We start from the raw sequence: 18,355 nt of genomic DNA on the forward strand, positions 1-18,355 counted from the left end.
ACAATGTCTTATTTCCTATGCAGGAAGGAAAAGGAGAAAATGCGAAATGGTCCACACGAAAATTGGTTGCCGGTCCTATGCTGCTACTCTTCCAGGCTTACCCGGGCAGGTTGGTTTCTCCCTATTAAATAATTCTTTCAAATTATTTGACTCTATTTCATTGGCTTCCTACATTACTAGAAGCTACATCACTTCTTCTGCATCGAGGAAGCAACCCATGCCATGTGTCTTTCTCCATTCTTCACATCTATGATATAGAGATAGGGTGTCCTCAATTCAACTAAGGTAGCTGGCCATAGGGTGGCTATGAATTTAAAGTTGGACATACTGATTTGACCAAGCTAAATAAGAAGGAATTAGGACAGGCTAGGGTTCAGAGAAAACTTGTAATAGATAACAATAAGAATAACAAGAAAAATACTAGTCTGGTTGTGTTTGGATTGCATTTTTCATGAAAAAATTATTGTAGTGATTTGATGTATGTGAGGGAAAAAAGTAATAGGAAAATGTGATTACGAAAAATGACGTAATTTTTTTACGGAAAACAGTAATCCAAGCTCCCTTTCGTCTCAAATTATTTGTCGCATTTCGGATTTCAAATTTTTAAGAATATATAGTAACTTGTTAGCTATGTTAGTGAACTTATTTTTCAAGTCGCCCTCTGAAATATACATAAAGACGGAGATAACATTAATTGAAAATAAAGATAAAAAGTAACTTTAATTTTAGTAAAATGATAAATATTTTTGAATATTTCAAAATATGTTAAATGCATGATACTTTCAGTGGATAGAAGGAGTAGATTACTCTTCTCCCTGCTTAGTTCTGCAATGATCCAAACAGCCTAGGTGTAGGAGCTAGAATGGTTCTGCCCTTTATTGAACCTTGACAATGGAAGCTGTACTACTACATTTTTTTCTCCCATAGTTTTTTCTCATCAAAGGTCACTTAATGGATTAGCTACTACTAGTGATTTTTAAATGCTGTTCCCAGTTTGAGATTCAATTGAAAAAAAAAAAAATTAAACCATTTGGCTTGTTTATGCTGGATTAATTGTTTGACTAAGACGAAAATCAAATTAATGCTGATGTTGTTGTTTTTCTAAAAGCTCGGCCTACGCGGGAAGCTCCAACAATTTTAGACTTGTAGCAGTACTAAAAGCCAATAAATACACTAATGCTGTAGACTTTGAATACTAATTTGTTGGAATTCAAAGTATGAACTAAGAAACAACAACATTTATCCTATAAAAAATAGGTCATCTTTTTATTCATCAATTTTCCTTTTATAGAGGTAGAATAACAAACCAATCACAAATATTTCCTGACAAATCTCAACAAAAAAAGTACTTGTTAACAACTCAACATCATCATCTGACAAATCTCCTAAACAATTTCAACAAAATTTTGACAATTCCTACAAATGAGAAACAACCAAATACTGCAAACGTAGAAAAACTCCTAATAACTAAGATTTATTCAACAAGTATTTTATTTATTCTAGTGCTAGAAAATTCAGAAAAAAATTTGTAGAGAAGTTGCATATTCTAACATTCCTCTTTGCTACGTATATTGCAGTTTTTCAATTGTCTTATCAAACTCTCAAGATTTTCAATTGCCTTGCAACAAGCTTTTTCTTTCGATTTTTTTGTACAAGCTGGTGATCAGCTTTACACCAAAATACTTCTTTTGGCATCAAACTCCAAAATAAAAGATGGTTTCTTTGACGTAGCTAAATAACATTTTCATAAGTTCAAAGTGGAACATCCTTCTATAATATTTGAATCTAAACAGAAAATGTAAAACACATGAAATAATTATTATGAAATTCCCAAATTAAAATTTCTGCATGGCTTTTCATAAACCTTGTTATCATCGTCATCTTTAGACTTTTCTTCAATTGTCACAGCATAGTCTAAATTTTTTGAGGATTTTTCAATACCTGTAGATGAAAAAAAGTCACAATTATATTCTTGATCAATATTAGGAATTAGTTTGATACTTTTGGACTTATCAATAATCACCTCCTAAATTTTTCAAGATCTAAATTCTCAATTTCAACATACTCCACTTCAGAATTGTCAAAATCCAGCCAATTCAATGTGAAATTTCTTTCTTTTATATTAATTAAGAACAATTCATTCTCAACTAAATCATAAATAACATAAGCCATTATTCTTGTGAAAACGATATCGAAAAATGATGTATGAATGCCGGCCTTCAATTTCTATCTAACTGCAACTCCATGATCCTTAATTTGTGTATCTATCAGATCTTCAAATAGTGCTAGAACATAATTTCTCTTTATCGGATCCCAAAGATCATTGATTGCCATATAATTTCAAAATTTTATGACCCAAATTTGGTAAATTTCACTACTAAGTTAGAGCATTAGACACAAAAGTTTCTCCCACCATTTTGGTTTTAACTATAAAAGATCCTCACCATATATGCCTTTCACAAAATATCACGAGCCTTTAAGATAAAGGCTCTTAGTATCGCTTTGAAGATTTTGAATACCAATTTGTTGGAATTTAGGGTATAAATTAAGAAACAGCACTTTAACTGTTAATGCTACAAAAAAATTGGCTCTCTGTTTCATTCACCAACTTTCTCTTCTATAGAGGTAGAGTAGCAAACCAATCACAGATATCTCCTAGCAAATTTCAACCAAAACATATTTGTGAAATTTTGAATATTTCGACAAACTAAAAATAACCAAATACTAAAAATGTGGAATGACTCCGAACAACTAGACTTATTCAACAATTATTTTATTTATTCTAGTGCTACAAAATCTAGAAAAATCTGTAGAGAAGTCACAAATTCTAACCCTGAAATTGTGCAGAAGGTGTATAGGCTTGCTGGAAACCTAGATTTAGCTAGAGTACAATTTTAGAGGAAATGGAAATGTCGGTCAAGCTGTGAAAATTAATCTGGCATACGGGCTTGCTAGAAACCTAGTTTTAGCTGTAGCACAATTTTAGAGGAAATGGAATGAAAATTAATTCCACCATAGGGCAGTCTGCGCTTATGGACTTATAAATTGATGGCCAAGTGTTGTGTCCCTGCAAGTGCAACCCATATCAACTTGCTAATACCGTCTCTTGTTACCTGCTCACAATGGCCTCGTTTTCATTCAAGTTTACTCTGCTAAGCCTTCTGGCTATCTTCGCCAATTCTTGGATGGCCATAGCACGAGATCCGGATATTTTAACAGATTTCATAGTGCCACCAAATCTGAATGGAAGTGAGATCACCGGTCACTTCTTTACCTACCATCTTAACACAACTGGAAACGGAGGTCCAGACGCACGAGAAACCGATGTCACAATGGATGAGTTCCCAGCTCTTAATGGCCAAGGTGTTTCACTTGCTGTTTATACTTTCCCTCCACGTAGCGCATATCCAACTCATATTCATCCTCGTGCTTCTGAGCTATTTCTTGTCACCAAAGGCAAGGTTGAGGTTGGTCTTGTGGATACCGCTAACAAGCTCTACAAAAACTCCCTTGGAGCTGGGGATGTGTTTCTGTTCCCAAAGGGACTAGTACACTATCAGTACAATGCTCTTTCTAGAGCATCAGCATCAGCTGTTTCTTTCTTTGGTAGTGCCAGTCCTGGAGAAGTTTCACTTCCTACAACTTTGTTTGCAACTGGTATTGATGATGGAATTCTCGCAAAGATATTCAAGACTGATGTTCCTACCATTCAGAAACTCAAGAGTGGTCTTGCAACACCCAGGTTTTAGCTCAACTCGATGCTGAATTTGGTCCTTGCAGCCCCTTAGTACTAAAATATAGTAAATAAATTCCCAATATAAATGTTGGGATCCTGTCATATCTCATAGGTCAGATCCTATACGTAAGAATTTGTCATGAATTTGACTACAACACGACTGTTTTTAATTTCCCAGTATGAATGTCTCCAATATTTATTATTTAAGGTCTAATGGTCCCATAATCATGGAACCGAAACATTCGGGTTCAATCAAGAACTCACAATAGACCCTCAAGAAAAGGTAATTATATAAACGTACTGCCGCTAGTTTATAATAAAAGCGCACGGTATTAAAGGTTCCAATGAGCTAGCTAAAGAAAATGGTGGTCACCAATGCAACTCTTGATCGATGTATATTTCCTTAATCGGATATCTTGGATGAAGCAAAACAATTTATGAACACGTACATACGAAGTTGCATGCATATGCAAGCCAGAAAAGAATGTCAGCAGCGTATCTCTTTTGAACTGGTATTCCATAAACGGTTACATTCTATTATCTTACGCTACAAAATGTTCCATTTTCTATGAACCCCCAAATTTGGAACGTTCCATGAAAGGCCAATTTTAGGTAAAATGGGGCCTTATGCTGATTTTGATCATTGAACCTGTTGCAGTATATATTAGTAGTAATCATCCTATTGACTGGGGATTATGGTCCCTCTTGTGCTGGTAATCCTGCAATTTCCTTGAGAGGTTTCCACATGAACTTCCTCCTGCACCATGTATAGATTAATCAATTAATAGCGAATAAAGATTACAAACGTCCCTATAAAACATTGTGATTTCTTTCTCTTTTAAAAGGAGATTAAAGCCTTGCTTAAAAAAGAATATCAGGAGGTATAAACAGAGCGATTAAGGTGGATTAGTTTACCAGTTTCCACATTCTGCAATCACTCTGACTCTAGGCCTCAAAGTAGGAAGTAATGCAAGAAACTGCAGTTCAGCCTTTGACAAAACCTAGAAGATCCAAGCCAATTAATAACTTTAACTGAAAATTCATCAAATAATTGGAGTCTTAGCTATCAAGAGCAAAAGATTTTCTGTTCACCTTTGCTTCAATTATCCAAACCACAAGTCCTTTGGCATTTGGCGGAAGTAGCGAGAGCCTATAATCAACTTCTGGTGGGAAATACCACCTAGCAATTGGCTGCTTCCCTACATGGGGCTGCAACATTATTGTATTTCCAAGAATTCCAATTATATTAAAATCTCATCCACACTAAATTAAAATGTCAACAATAAAAAAGAAAAAAGAAGAGCAAATTGTAAACTAAAACAAGGCGCAATACAATACATTTTCTTTTCAACCAATCAGTGTTAAATTAAAAAGAAAAAAAAAAAAGGGCTTACCGGACAAACAGGGTGAAATTTAGTGAGAGTGGTCTCGGGATCACCAAGTCCACGAGCGGTGAGGTCCAAGAAATAATAGCCTTGATATCTTAGCCTGTTGAGGTAGCGACCCTCATAGCCACCCTCATGAGGAGGGTAGATGGCTAAGGCTTTGTGCTCTTCAACATCTGACAACCATTGGCCTAAATCAAACTTGAGAAGATCGCCTCCAATGAAGTCCTCTAGACTAACATTACATGCAACGTTTGTCTTCCTACAGTGCCCTCCACCACCTCCAATGTTTGTCTGCTTTCTGCTCATATTCAATGTGCTTCTTGTCATGCTGGGAAAAATTAGCCTTTGTTGCTCAAGTGTGGATGAAGGTAGCAGAATTCCATGGTATGAGCAGACTGACGATGCCATTTTTGTACCGAAATGTTTGTTATGTACAATACGGATGTGGCTGAGGGTACGCTATTGTTGAATTCAGAATTATATGGTGGAGAATCAAGATAAGGGACATCTGATTTTGGCACAATTGGACAATATGTAAACTGAGCATGTCACTGGCACTGGCACCACATTTTGCGTAGGAATTTTAATGTAATTTAACAGTTCCCTTTAGATGAGATGAGGTGGAGTTTGGGGGACCCAATTGTGGTGGCTGGCCATTACAATTTAGAACAGCATGTAAAATAGATTTATGGGTTAATTTCGTTTTGGTCCTACGAGGTTCTACAGAATATCATCTTGGCCCTCCAAAGTACTTAAATATCTTAATTTGGTCACTTCAAAAGTGAAAAAGTCTCAATTTGGTCTTGCAAAGTACTCCCTCCGTCCCAAAATTTTTGTCCCGCTTTTCATTTTGGAATGTTCTAAGACGTTTGTCATGCGTAGAAAGTTAAAAACTTTTTTTGGTATTTTTTCCAGTATTGTTCCTACTTTAAGTCAAATGCATGTTACATTCAAATTTAAAATTTGAAATTTAGGCATAAGATTGAAAAGAAAAATCCAAACATCACAATCAAAATATTGTTGGTAAAAAATTAGACTCCCAAAGTGTAACCAAAATTTTGAGACAGAGGGAGTAGCGCATAATCTCAATCTGCTCCTTTTATGGATATCAAGGACTAATTTTGGATTACCGTTTCTTGATCTCGAAGTGACAAGTTGATGTTAATTGAGTAATAAATTTTGTAATTAATATCTGTATGTTGAGCTTATCCACTAGTCTTTTTATTCTTCTTGTTGTGGTCCTTTAACGGGTTTTCCTTAAATAAGACATTTATTTTGAAGGATTGAACCTAGAAAAATAATTGTAACTGCAAAAAGAGAACTCTAACAAATTGTAGAAAGTGGTCGAAGAAATGTTCGGCAGTAGTTGTTTTGTGCCTGAGAAGAAAAAATTTTCAAACCATAAACTATAGAAGTCGGTCGAAGGCTACAGTTGGCCATATTCTTAATCTGAAATGCAGACTTTTGCAAGTTATATCTAATTGTCCCACGATACCACAGCAGAAGCTTTCAAAGGAAATAAGTTGAAAATGTAACAAATGTAAATATAAGTTAAGAGTTTATTGCTGTTTGTATTGGGCAGAAACATTGTTAAAGTACATAATTGAAATGCATCATCCATCAATTTTAAAATAAGAAAAAATCGTAAATATTACACATTCTGGGATGAAGAAACAAGATCGAACAATATGAAATTTAGAAATGAAAAAAAAAACACAAAATTTTGCAGGAAGTTTTTTTTTTTTTTTTTTGGAAAAACTTGTCGATTTTGTCATATCGTATTGACTGCCCTGCATGACTTCCTAATTTGTCCTTGAGTGCCTGTGAGGACTTGGACAGCACCCAATTTAATCATGGCTTGGCCAAACTTAGTGGAAAAATCGACCCCCTTTGCTATTGCAGTTACCATGTCCCTGGTTGATGGATCCTGTGCCAATTCTTGATCAATTTGAAGAACTCCTCTGTGCAACATTATTTGTTGATAATAAGAGTTGTCAACAATTGACGAACTCAAAGGGTTCTGATCAAGATTAGCTGTGTTATCAATTGTTGCATTCTGAGGACATCTCATTCTCAGGAAAAATAATAGCGATGGGCTCATGGTATTATCAGGTTGACCACTGTTTTGGAAATTGTACAGACGATCTTGGAAGAAGGAACAATGAGCAACTCCCACCGTATGGCCACCTTTATATAAACAAACAAAAAAAAAAGAAAAATCAATCAACCTTCTGAAACTTTCCATTTTTCTATTCTGATCAACTTTTAGATTTGTTGCTCGAGCCCATATACAAATTTTTTGGGGATAAATTTACACTCATAAGCAGCTTGTGCATTTTTTTAAGGGATAGTGTCAAATTGCTACTATATATGTTAGTAAAGAAGGTCTTGTTACTAATTAGTAGTAGTAGAAGTTTTCATAATTTGCATGTCCAATATATGTGGAGTAGAATTCGCATGCAGTTTGAAATGTGAAGTAATTACCAAGAAGATAAACCATGTCCACTACGCTAAGCCCTTTCTTGGAGAATGCATTGATGGAATTTGAGACTGATATTGAAGGAGCTGGGAGATTCACATTCTTTGCAAGCGAAACTGTCCCGTCTCTCCTTCCAGTGTGCACAATGTATCGCCCTCCTCCACTCTGCATTTACAGGAATTTTGAATTGAGTGATCAATATTGCCTATGTTGAGCTTGGTGAGAGATGATTTCATGCTAAACCAGGTCATGTTACGTGGTAAAGTATCAAATCACAGAGGGTAAAAGGTTCTAGTTAATCTTTTCTAGTTTTGTCTAATTGAGAATTATGCATGGTATGTAACTTTTCAGAAATAGAAAAATTAAAGAGAGAGGGTACGTATATCTATTTACCAGGGATACAGCATCTCTGGTAGCCATTGAAATGATATCAGCACAGGAGACCACACCCGGGCAGATTGCCTCAACAGCTGCCTTTGCCGCATCAATAAGACCATATCCCCTAACACTTAAATTTGGTACTGCAGTTTTCTCACTGTTGCTTCCATCCAGAAGAAGAGATGCATCACAACCCTTGTAAACAAAGTCAGAACGTCAGCAATCAACACAATGTTTTCTAAATTGCCAGCATAATTAATGAGAAATTTACCAAAAGATAAAAAATGTAAATAAAGAAGAAGAAACTTCGTACAGTTACAAAACAATCATGGAATTGCATCCTTAGTAGAGCAGGAGTAATTGTAGAATCGCTAGAGAACCATGTTTTGACAACTCCACCAACAATCACCTCAACATCAACCGTACCATTGCATTTTCCTTGGTAGAAACCAACCTTAAGTGGTGGTGAAGCCCCGTAGCATTGGCCGGAGAATGCCACAAAAACGAACCCGAGGGCCAATGCTACAGTGGCAACTTTCGACATTTTTTTTTCAGCTCTTAGTTTTTCTTTTTTGGTAATTCCTGTTTTTTTTTTCCCTTTGCGAATTTGGATGCAGAGATATGCCATCTATTTAAAGAGTGAGTGGAGGAAATGTAGGTAGGTTGGAATGCATGCCTGGCACAACCATTTCTATGAAGTCAAGAAAGAATCAATTGATTAGTATAATGTATGGAACGTGCATTCACGTAAACAGACAACAAGATGGTTAGTTGCACGAAAGTACACGGGATTAGGGAGCATTAACCCATGCTAATATGTTATAAGTAATTCTAGTCGACGAAGTTGAGGAATCATTTGTTTCTGGGACAGGTTTTCCCGGAAGTCATCAATCTGGAGAAATTGGTTTTGTTTAATGATTTATTGGGACTTAATTATCTTTGCTGAAGAATGATGATCGTGGAGATTCACGGTTCTCTGTGTACCGATCCCGTACCCTTGAAGTTGGAAGGACTGTAGGAATTAAGCCAGCTAAAGAAGGTTATGTGTAATAAATCATTAAACCGAACATTTAACAAAGATTTGCCTTTACCGTTTTCTCCTTGCTATAAAATTCGGCCTAAGGGGAGGGTTAGATTAGGTGGTTCGAGAGTAAGGGAGTGTGAATGAAAGATTTTAAATTCGAGTTCTCCTATTTACATTAAAAAAAAAATTTCAACGTAAGTGTTGGCATGCAACAAAGTACTGGACGAGAGGGCTCCTTTGAAAAAAAAAAATGGACAAGGGGTGGCTGGGCTAATTCCTTAAAATATACGTATAAAAAAAAATTATCCGTCAAATGCACGTCTGACGGAGGGACTTTCTTATTCTATACAGGCCGTGCTGACTCAGCACGGCCGGATCACAAAAAAATCTACCCGGTCAACATCCAATTTGGGCTGAGCATTTGTGTCAGCGGATGTGCCAGCACGGCCGGATCACAAAAAAATCTACCCGGTCAACATCCAATTTGGGCTGAGCATTTGTGTCAGCGGATGTGCTGACTGGGCACGTCCGCACCTGACACAAACCTGTCAGCACGTCCCTCAATCTCTCGCTTTCTTTGTCTCATGTATATCATAGCAGCTCCTCCTCTGCTTGCATTCGTTCCTTCAGTTTGGCTTCGGATTCATACAGGTTAGTAATTTAAATTATTATTACAGCATTTATTAATTACATTATTTATATTATGTTAATTAAACATGTTAAGTAATTATGTTAGTTATTTATATTATGTTAATTAAACATGTTAAATAATTATGTTAATTATTTATATTATGTTAATTATTTATGTATTTACATGTTATATTATACTGTCATCAAATGACATTAATTAAACTTGTTTTCTGCATTGTGTGTTGTTGTTATAGTTTATTAATTAATAGTTAATGTAAAGTGTGATAATTTATTTATAATTTTACAATATTGAAGTGTTAAAAAAGAGTTAACTAGTGTATATAGTGATATAGTGTTGTCGACTACGACTTATTGTTTAATCGTATAATTTTTGGCGAATTACTATGTAATATAATTCATATAGAAATACTAGAAATAACTAATTAAAATTATTGCTTTTTACATGCATAAAATATATTAATTAACTAAACATAAGAAATTTTTGGATTGCATAAAAAAATGAAGTAATTTGCAAATATTAATAAAAAAATTTTTGGATTGATATTGATGTAGATGAATAATTCATGTACGTAGTAGGACTTTTGTAAGATATCATATATGTTGCGTGCAAGGTAAAAATATAGTTAAAATAATTATTCAAAATATAGTTAAAAATGTAGTTAAAATATAATAAAAATATAGATGCAAAAACGTTGTCTCGAAAAAATAATTATCCGAATTGGTTGTATTATTATGTATGCCAATCACAATCACAAAGTGATTATAATAATTAATTCCTGTTTATTAGAATACATGAATCGTTCGTTAATTAACAACTATTATGCATTTAATAATGATTTAATAATAATACATGTGGAAAAGGCATCTAGGGACATGAATCATGAGGTTAGGTTAATGTATTTATTTTAAATATTAATGAAATGAAGTATATTTAGGATTACGGTTAAAATTTAGTTTAATCAGGTTAATTTGAAAATTAAAGTACCAAATTTTAAAGTACCAAATTAAAGTACCCTAACTCTAAAAATCCTAAAGCCTAAAACTTTTTTTTTTTTAAATGTTATCCGAGAGACCTTTGTGTCAGCGGACGTGCTGACTGGGCACGTCCGCTGACACAAATGCTCAGCCCAAACTAGATGTTGACCGGATAGATTTTTTTGTGATTCGGCCGTGCTGACTCAGCACGGCCCGTATAGAATAAGAAAGCCCCTCAGTCAGACGTGCATTTGACGGATAATTTTTTTTTATACGTATATTTTAAGGAATTAGCCGGCTGGCTGGCATACGAAGATGATGTAGCAAGGCTTGCAAAAATAAGCACCAAGGCAATCTTAACGTTGATATGGTATTATTGCGGAATCTGTGGACCTATTATTCAAGTAGTTTTCATCAGATAATCTGGAAAGAAAACTCACTCACTAGTGGGATTTTTATGTAATTTTTTTAATTTTTTTTATTAGATTTGAGTTTTTTCAAATTTGGTTGTCAAATTTGGAAATTTTTAGATCTATTAGATAGATCTTACCATAATATTTGGATTTGAAACAATTAATCAACAAATCAGATGATCGACGTATGGAGATTCTTGGGACTAAAAGTATGTTATCTTTTTTGTTTGAGTTTTTTTGGAGCTTTTTACCATATAATTTTTTCAATTCATTAAATTTGAAGTGTCAAATCTTCAGATTTTTAGTATCTATGTATGTTTGATGATATAACCTCTGCCGTTAGAACACAATTTAATGAAATCATGATGGTTTATCCGAAAAAAAAAATAGATGATGTAGAATTTGTGGAACTGTTATTGACTTGTAATGTGCTATTATAAAGTACGTAACAACAGCATTGTTAGTGATACTCTTCTATTTGTTGTTGAATTCACTCACAAAAAGCGCGGCATCATCAAACAATAGACACAAATATAAAAATTCATAAAATTAAGAAGGTGGGTAATCTATTAGTTTGTTTCTTTTCCTTAAATCGTAGACTGTTTAGTATAGGATTTTACTAGTTGGTAATGATACTCTATCTCGATCCTTTGTACATATTGTGTCGACCTATTATTGACACGTGATGTGCCATAATAAAGTGCGTAACAACAACATTATTAATCTTGTATTGTTGTTGAATTCACTTATAAAAAGTGCGACATTATCAAACAATAGACACAAATATAAAAATTTATAAAATTAAAGAGGTGGATTATCCATTAGTTTGTTTCTTTCGTTTAAATCGTATATCGCTTAGTATAGGATTTTACTTGTTGTTAATGGCACTCTATCTCCTTTGTGTATATTGTAAAAATATTAGAATGAAGTGGTCTTAGCGAAAAGTTAAGTATCATTTTTCAATTTTTTATTTTGTTTCTAGAATAACGATGCCATTTTTCTTTCTTTTTAACCTTCTAGATGTGAAGGATGAATTTGGCAACAAAGAATAGCATAGTGACAAAAGTACTTTGTTTCTTTTTCCATTTTATGATTACACAAGTAATTCACATTGGTGGGATGGATACCTAAGAACTGTAACTCCCTACGGACTGCAAATGATTAACAACATACAAATAGTGAGATGAAGATTAATATGTAGTTCAAGTAAATTCACATTTAATGATAATCAGTTCTTGACCAATAGTTTCTATTCCTAGTGCTTTGTATTCTCTTTACTGCTCCATTTTCTTCCTGTGTTACCATTTTCGTCATTATTAATTCCTTTTTCTTGATTACCATTGGTGTCATTGTCCCTTGCCCTTTTTGTTAACTGCCCTGCAAGAACCCCTAATCTCCCCCTGGTTTCCTGTTTGGACTTCAACAGCACCCATTTTAACCATGGCTTGACCAAACTTTGTGGAGAAATCGAACCTGGTTGCTATTGCAGTTACAATGTCCTTCGTCTCCAGGTCCAGTTGTTGATCAATTTGCAGAATTCCTCTGTTCAATTTTGTTTGCTTGTAATAGGAGTTGTCAACTATTAAAGAGCTCAAAGGGTTCTGATCCAGATTGACTGTGTTATCAACTGTAGCATTTTGAGGTCACCTGATTCTCAGGAAAGATCGCAGCAAAGGGCTCATGGTATTGTCTGGTTGGCCACTGTTTTGGAAGTTGTAGAGGCGATCTTGGAAGAGGGAACAATGAGCAACTCCCACGGTGTGCCCACCTTGGTTCAATCAAGAATTAAGATTAGTTATAGTCACCTAGGAAAATAAGATTTTTTTTCCCAATAATGAATAACTTTAAGTCTATTTGCATTAAATTAAAAAAAAAAAAGGATTTTGCCATTAGAATAATATATAAGGCGTGAGTACTTACCATGAAATATCAGATTATAAGACTGTTTTTAGTTTCTTTATGAAATATAAGATTTCAAAAATGTTTTTATAGTTTAATCGAACCATTCACAATCAATTTCGTGGTTGATGTTAGTGACATGTAAAAAATTGAAATGAAAGGAAGCCGGTTTACCATTAATTTCTCAAATGAATTGATTTTATAGTAAAATGACAATTTCTTCTAATAAAGCTAATGGCATGTTAATAATTCTTCTCAAGTGTAATGAGATGGATATAAACAAATGAAGGGAAGGCATTATCTAGGGTCTAAATTCAAAAGACACAATAAGTTCAGTTACTCACAATCTGATTGCCAAGAACAGCAAATTCAGAATGTATTTAGAATTTTATTTTTATGATTTTTTTTTTTTCAGATCTATTGTATTTTATGATTTTCAGTTTCTGCGGCATAGTAATGTATTTTCTACCATTAGTGGCAATGAAATTATGCCTTCTATTTATATATATATATATATATATATATATCTTACGTATATATATCTTACAAGATATAAAAGTACCAAGCTCAAGGTACTGTAGCAATTGTGGTCCGGTTATTGCGGTAATTTACACCAATTTGAGGGGCCTTTGGTTAGGCTGTCTTGGTGGGTTGTGCTCTGAGGGCTCTTTGGTTACGGTCTTGCAGTAATTTACAGCAATTTTAGGGCCCTTTGCTACGGTGGGCCAGTGACTATTCTGCGGTCGGTGCGCTTAGTGCTGTTAGTGCATTGTGCTCTTAGTCTTCTTAGTGGGTCCTGCTATTGGTGCTTCCGTGGCGCTACATTGCATATGCTGCGTTCGGTCATTGTTGAGCTGGCTCGACGTAGTGGATGTTGGCTTGCATCCATCTAAATGGACGTAGTGGACGTTGGCTTGTATATATCTATCTAAAATCTATCTAAAATTCCAGTCGTTTTTATTGTTTCCTTTTGTTCTGCTTTGTTGGTGCTCTATTTCCTTCCTGCTCAGAGTTGTTTTTGTTCTTCCCTTTTGCTCTGGTTGGTCTCTGAGCTCTATCTAAAATTGCAGTCGCTTTTGTTGTTTTGTTTTGTTCTGCTTTCTTCTTGCTCTGTTTTTTCCCTACTCAGAGTTGCTTTTGTTGTTTCCTTTTGCTCTGGTTGGTCTCTGCTCAGACTCTGGGTCATTTGTATATTTCTTCTTTTTCTCAGATGACTTTGGCTTATTTGTATTCTGCTCTTCTTTCTCAAATGCTGGATTGATGCGAGTTACCTGTGTTAGTGTGGTGTCAGTTTTAATTTTGTTGTTTTTTGTTTTCGCTTAGGTTGTACGGAGTTTTCTTTTCTTCTTTCTTTTAAGTTCTCTTCTACTTCTGCATATTATTTTTGCATGCATGGGGATTATTTTTTGCTTTTTACCATATCAGCCAGTATCTTTTTTGATAATGGACAGATTTTTGCAGACTTAGTATTGCGCGGCCTTTGATAAATCTTAATTTGTTGTAAACTTGCTATTGCATGAACCTTGATGCGCTTTCCTTTGTTTTCGATTTATTTGATATTGGTTTGTCTTATACACAACCTTTATATATTGTTGCATGTTAGTCTGCTATTTTTTCTTCTATATCTGTTACATGCATGGGGATAGGTTTTTTTTTTTTTTCATATTAGTGATTATGTTGTTTTTATCATTGAGAGAATCTTCCCAAATTCTTCCGTGCAATCGATTTTTTCTTTAATGGCTGTTGCATATGATTCTTTTCTGATATCTTTGTCCATGCAAATTGGCTAGCTAGGCGTCGTTCTAAAATTGAATTTTTTACTATTGTATAATTTGCTTTTTTCATCAATTTGAGGGGCCTTTGGTTAGGGTGTCTTAGTGGGTTATTGCAGTAAATTACACCAATTTGAGGGCCCTTTGGTTACGGTGGTACCAATAACTATTGTTCATTTGTTGGTAATTGAATGGAGCCAATAACTATTCTTCATTTGTTGGTGATTGGCTGATTGAATGGAGCCACATTAGACCGGTTATTGGTGTAATATTGGCCAATTCAAGGAACTAATCGTTCCTAATTACAATTAGAAATATGTGATATAAAATCAAATAGGTGTAATATTAGCCACACTAGACCGGTTATTGGTGTAATATTGGCCAATTCAAGGAACTAATCGTTCCTAATTACAAGAATAGTGTTAAAAAAAATCAAAATTTCAATTCAAAATGAAAATTTTAACTAATTTAACTATACTTAAACTATTGACTAGCTAACTAATTTAACTATAATAAAATCAAAATTTTCCTAATTACAATTAGAAATATATGATATAAAATCAAATAGGTGTAATATTAGCCACATTAGACCGGTTATTGGTGTAATATTGGCCAATTCAAGGAACTAATCATTCCTAATTACAATTAGAGTGTTAAAAAAATCAAAATTTCAATTCAAAATGAAAAATTTAACTAATTTAACTATACTTTAACTATTGACTAGCTAACTAATTTAACTATAATAAAATCAAAATTTCAATTCAAAATGAAAATTTTAACTAAATTAACTATGCTAAACTAAAACTATTGACTAGCTAATAGTAGATGATAATTAGAATTTAATTGAGTGTTGACTAGCTAATTAGAATTTAATTAGAATTTAACTAATGTAACTATACTAAAACTGATGACTAGCTAACTAATTGAACTATAATAAAATCAAATTTTGAATTCAAAATGAAAAATTTAACTAATTTAACTATACTAAAACTATTGACTAGCTAATAGTAGATGATAATTAGAATTCAATTGATTGTTAAAAAAATCAGAATTTAACTATACTAACTTAGTTACTACCTAAGTTATTATATGAGCCTAAAAATTAGGATAACTCATAAAAGAAATTATAACATATCAAAGGAACAATAAAAAATAAAACAAAATAATCCTTTCCAAATTATCAACAAAAAACCATTTAGGCATGACAAACCTAATACAATTAATTATCTCCCCTGTAAGTATATTTACTCCAGATTCAATAACACGTATATCATTATTATAGACAAATGTTCGCACCACATGCACATGAATTTCCATATGGATACCATTACATGCATTGCATTATAAACAGAACCCTAAAATTATACATGCTAAGCTTAAACCTAGCCATTGCCTCTTAGTGGGGCTTATTGAATCGGGTGCATGTGAGTGGGTGCTGTTGTCGGTGATTGCGTGGCGCTATATTGTGTATATGGTGCGTTGAGTCATTGTCCAGCTGGCTGCTGCATGGTACGTTTGGTCATTGTTGAGCAAATGCTGGATTGATCCGAGTTCGCTGGGTGACTGTGATGTCAGTTTTAACTCTGTTGTTTTTCGCTTTCGGTTAAGCTATAGGGAGCTTTCTTCTCTTCTTTCTTTCTGGTTCTCTTCTATTTATTAGTTTTTTATTTTTTCTTTTGTATGTGTTGCCCATAATAACTAAATCCTGTCACGCCATTGCATCAGTATTACCATACAACACTCTTCTCATAAATAACACCAAAATTATATATACATATTAAACACAAACCTGGGCAGTGCCACGCATTGGCGTGTCACCCCAAAACTAGTATATATGTATATCTTACGTATATAAAGCACGAATCGTTTGTGAACAGCGTGAGCTTGAGGGGCGTTTTGGTCTTTTGTTGATGGGTGGCAGTGGCTCTGCTGGCATTTCACTTCTGTCCGCTTGTGCAAATGGCTCGGTTACTCCGTAATTTTCATGAACTCTGGGGGTGTTTGTTGGTTGCATGATTTCTTTGGTTGCATGATATCGGGGCAGCTTGGCGACACGTTGATGCAGACAAGGCTTGGTCTCTTGCCATGCGGGCTCCGGTTCTGCTTGTCTTTTGGAAGTTAATAATTTCTACTGGTTAGTGGGCGGTGGGCGGTCAGTAGTTTTCTTTCTTCTCTTTTAGCTATCTCCTTCTTCTTAGTTTTCTTTGGCAGCTTCAGAAATGACTTGAAAAATTTTCTTTTGCTTTTGAAGTGATTCACTGTTTAGTTGGCTTTGCTGGAACCTTTCTTCTCTTTTAGCTTTCTTCTTCTTTTTAGTTTTCGTTGGTAGCTTCAGAAATGTAGTTGCTTTGGCTGCAATGGTGAGTAGGCGGTGGATAGTGTCCGCAGCAGTCTCTGGTTTTGCAGGGTGATGTCTTTACTTTCTCACCTGATTGATCTTCTGATCAAGCTGTGTTTGGTGGGCCGGTTATACTGTGATTTTTGTGAACTTGAGGGGTGTTTTGGTCTTTTGGCATTGGACGGCAATGTTTTGATGGAAATTCACTTCTGTCCGCGTGGGCCTCTTAGATGGGAACATTTTGGTGGTCAGCAATTTCCTCTCATTCTGTTCTTGGTTCTGTGCTGAATCCAGTGCGCACCGCTTCAGAGTTTTGGGAGCTGTTACTTTTTCTTTTCTTCGCCTTCTTTACCCGGTGTGTTTTTCCCGTTCCTCATTCTTCTTCTTAGCTTTTCTCTAGCCAGTGTTTTTTCCTTCCCTTGTTTTTCTATTACCAAGTCCTACCTACCTGACGCATAGCGTCAGGGCAGAATACCTAGTATATATATAAAGCAACGAACAGTTGATTATTCACTGGTTGCTCTTACCATGGAAACCGCATCCCTAGCAGCCATTGAAATGATATCAGCACAGGAGACCACACCGGGGCAAATGCCCTCAACAGCTGCCTTTGCCGCATCAATAAGATCATATCCCCTAACACTTAAATTTGGTATTGCAGTTTTCTCACTGTTGCTTCCATCGAGTAGAATCGATGCATCACAACCCTTTTAAATCATAGGCAGAAAGTCAACAACCAACCTAATATATTTGGATTAATCTTTTCAACACTGACAGTGTATACATCATCAGCATTTGAAATCCAATTTTTACACGTGTCGTGAGCCCAATGGTGATAGTGTATACACTGTCCGTGTATATAAAATTTACTCAATATTTTTTTCTCAATTTATTTTAATCATTCTAACTGTGCACGACGAGTTTTTACGATATGTTTGGAACTTTTACCGCTTAAAGTTCTGTATGCATGTCAATTAGTCGCAATTGATATTAATGATGCTAGTGAACTCGAGAGCAATGCATGCACGTAAGTAGGACTATTTATAGGATGGAATCAATTGCTAAATCTAAGGGTTTTTCTTTTTTTTTTTCTTTTTCAAATGGGAGACTCTAACCCTTACAACAGGGAAAGAATAAAGGAGAGCCAAAGTCTTCATAACCATTTGATTAATCTCCATGAAAGTTAAGTTGGGTCTATGGGAAAGAATAAATTAGTTCTATAATAAAGTTAAAAACCTTGGATTGTCTGCACATATGGCTTTGCCTTCCAGAAATCTACATGTTGGCATTATCATGCAAGTG

At 34.7% G+C, this 18,355-nt stretch overlaps 3 protein-coding genes and 1 long non-coding RNA gene across 4 annotated transcripts; 2 read left to right on the plus strand and 2 right to left on the minus strand.

Annotated features, from left to right (window-relative positions):
* Positions 1-3,046: 3,046 nt before the first annotated feature.
* LOC113726536 (putative germin-like protein 9-2) lies at positions 3,047-3,923 on the plus strand. Its single transcript, XM_027250307.2, has one exon. It carries the CDS (start codon positions 3,123-3,125, stop codon positions 3,747-3,749), a length of 627 nt encoding a protein of 208 aa, XP_027106108.1. The 5' UTR covers positions 3,047-3,122; the 3' UTR covers positions 3,750-3,923.
* A 179-nt stretch (positions 3,924-4,102) lies between these two features.
* LOC113726459 (NAD(P)H-quinone oxidoreductase subunit N, chloroplastic-like) lies at positions 4,103-5,669 on the minus strand. The gene is made up of 4 exons (XM_027250194.2): positions 5,131-5,669; positions 4,829-4,945; positions 4,652-4,737; positions 4,103-4,493 (listed from the first exon to the last, which is right to left on the minus strand). Exons 1-4 carry the CDS (start codon positions 5,530-5,532, stop codon positions 4,430-4,432), a joined length of 669 nt encoding a protein of 222 aa, XP_027105995.1. The 5' UTR covers positions 5,533-5,669; the 3' UTR covers positions 4,103-4,429.
* Positions 5,670-6,895: 1,226 nt separating this feature from the next.
* LOC113741952 (peroxidase 60-like) lies at positions 6,896-8,525 on the minus strand. Its single transcript, XM_027269630.2, has 4 exons — positions 8,295-8,525; positions 7,997-8,176; positions 7,609-7,768; positions 6,896-7,311 (listed from the first exon to the last, which is right to left on the minus strand). Exons 1-4 carry the CDS (start codon positions 8,523-8,525, stop codon positions 6,896-6,898), a joined length of 987 nt encoding a protein of 328 aa, XP_027125431.2.
* A 5,228-nt stretch (positions 8,526-13,753) lies between these two features.
* LOC140035285 (uncharacterized) lies at positions 13,754-17,708 on the plus strand. Its single transcript, XR_011839291.1, has 2 exons — positions 13,754-13,982; positions 16,593-17,708. It is a non-coding gene; the product is annotated as an uncharacterized lncRNA (long non-coding RNA).
* Positions 17,709-18,355: the final 647 nt, after the last annotated feature.

The sequence above is a fragment of the Coffea arabica genome, chromosome 1c (genome assembly GCF_036785885.1).
Source record: "Coffea arabica cultivar ET-39 chromosome 1c, Coffea Arabica ET-39 HiFi, whole genome shotgun sequence".
NCBI lineage: Eukaryota > Viridiplantae > Streptophyta > Magnoliopsida > Gentianales > Rubiaceae > Coffea > Coffea arabica.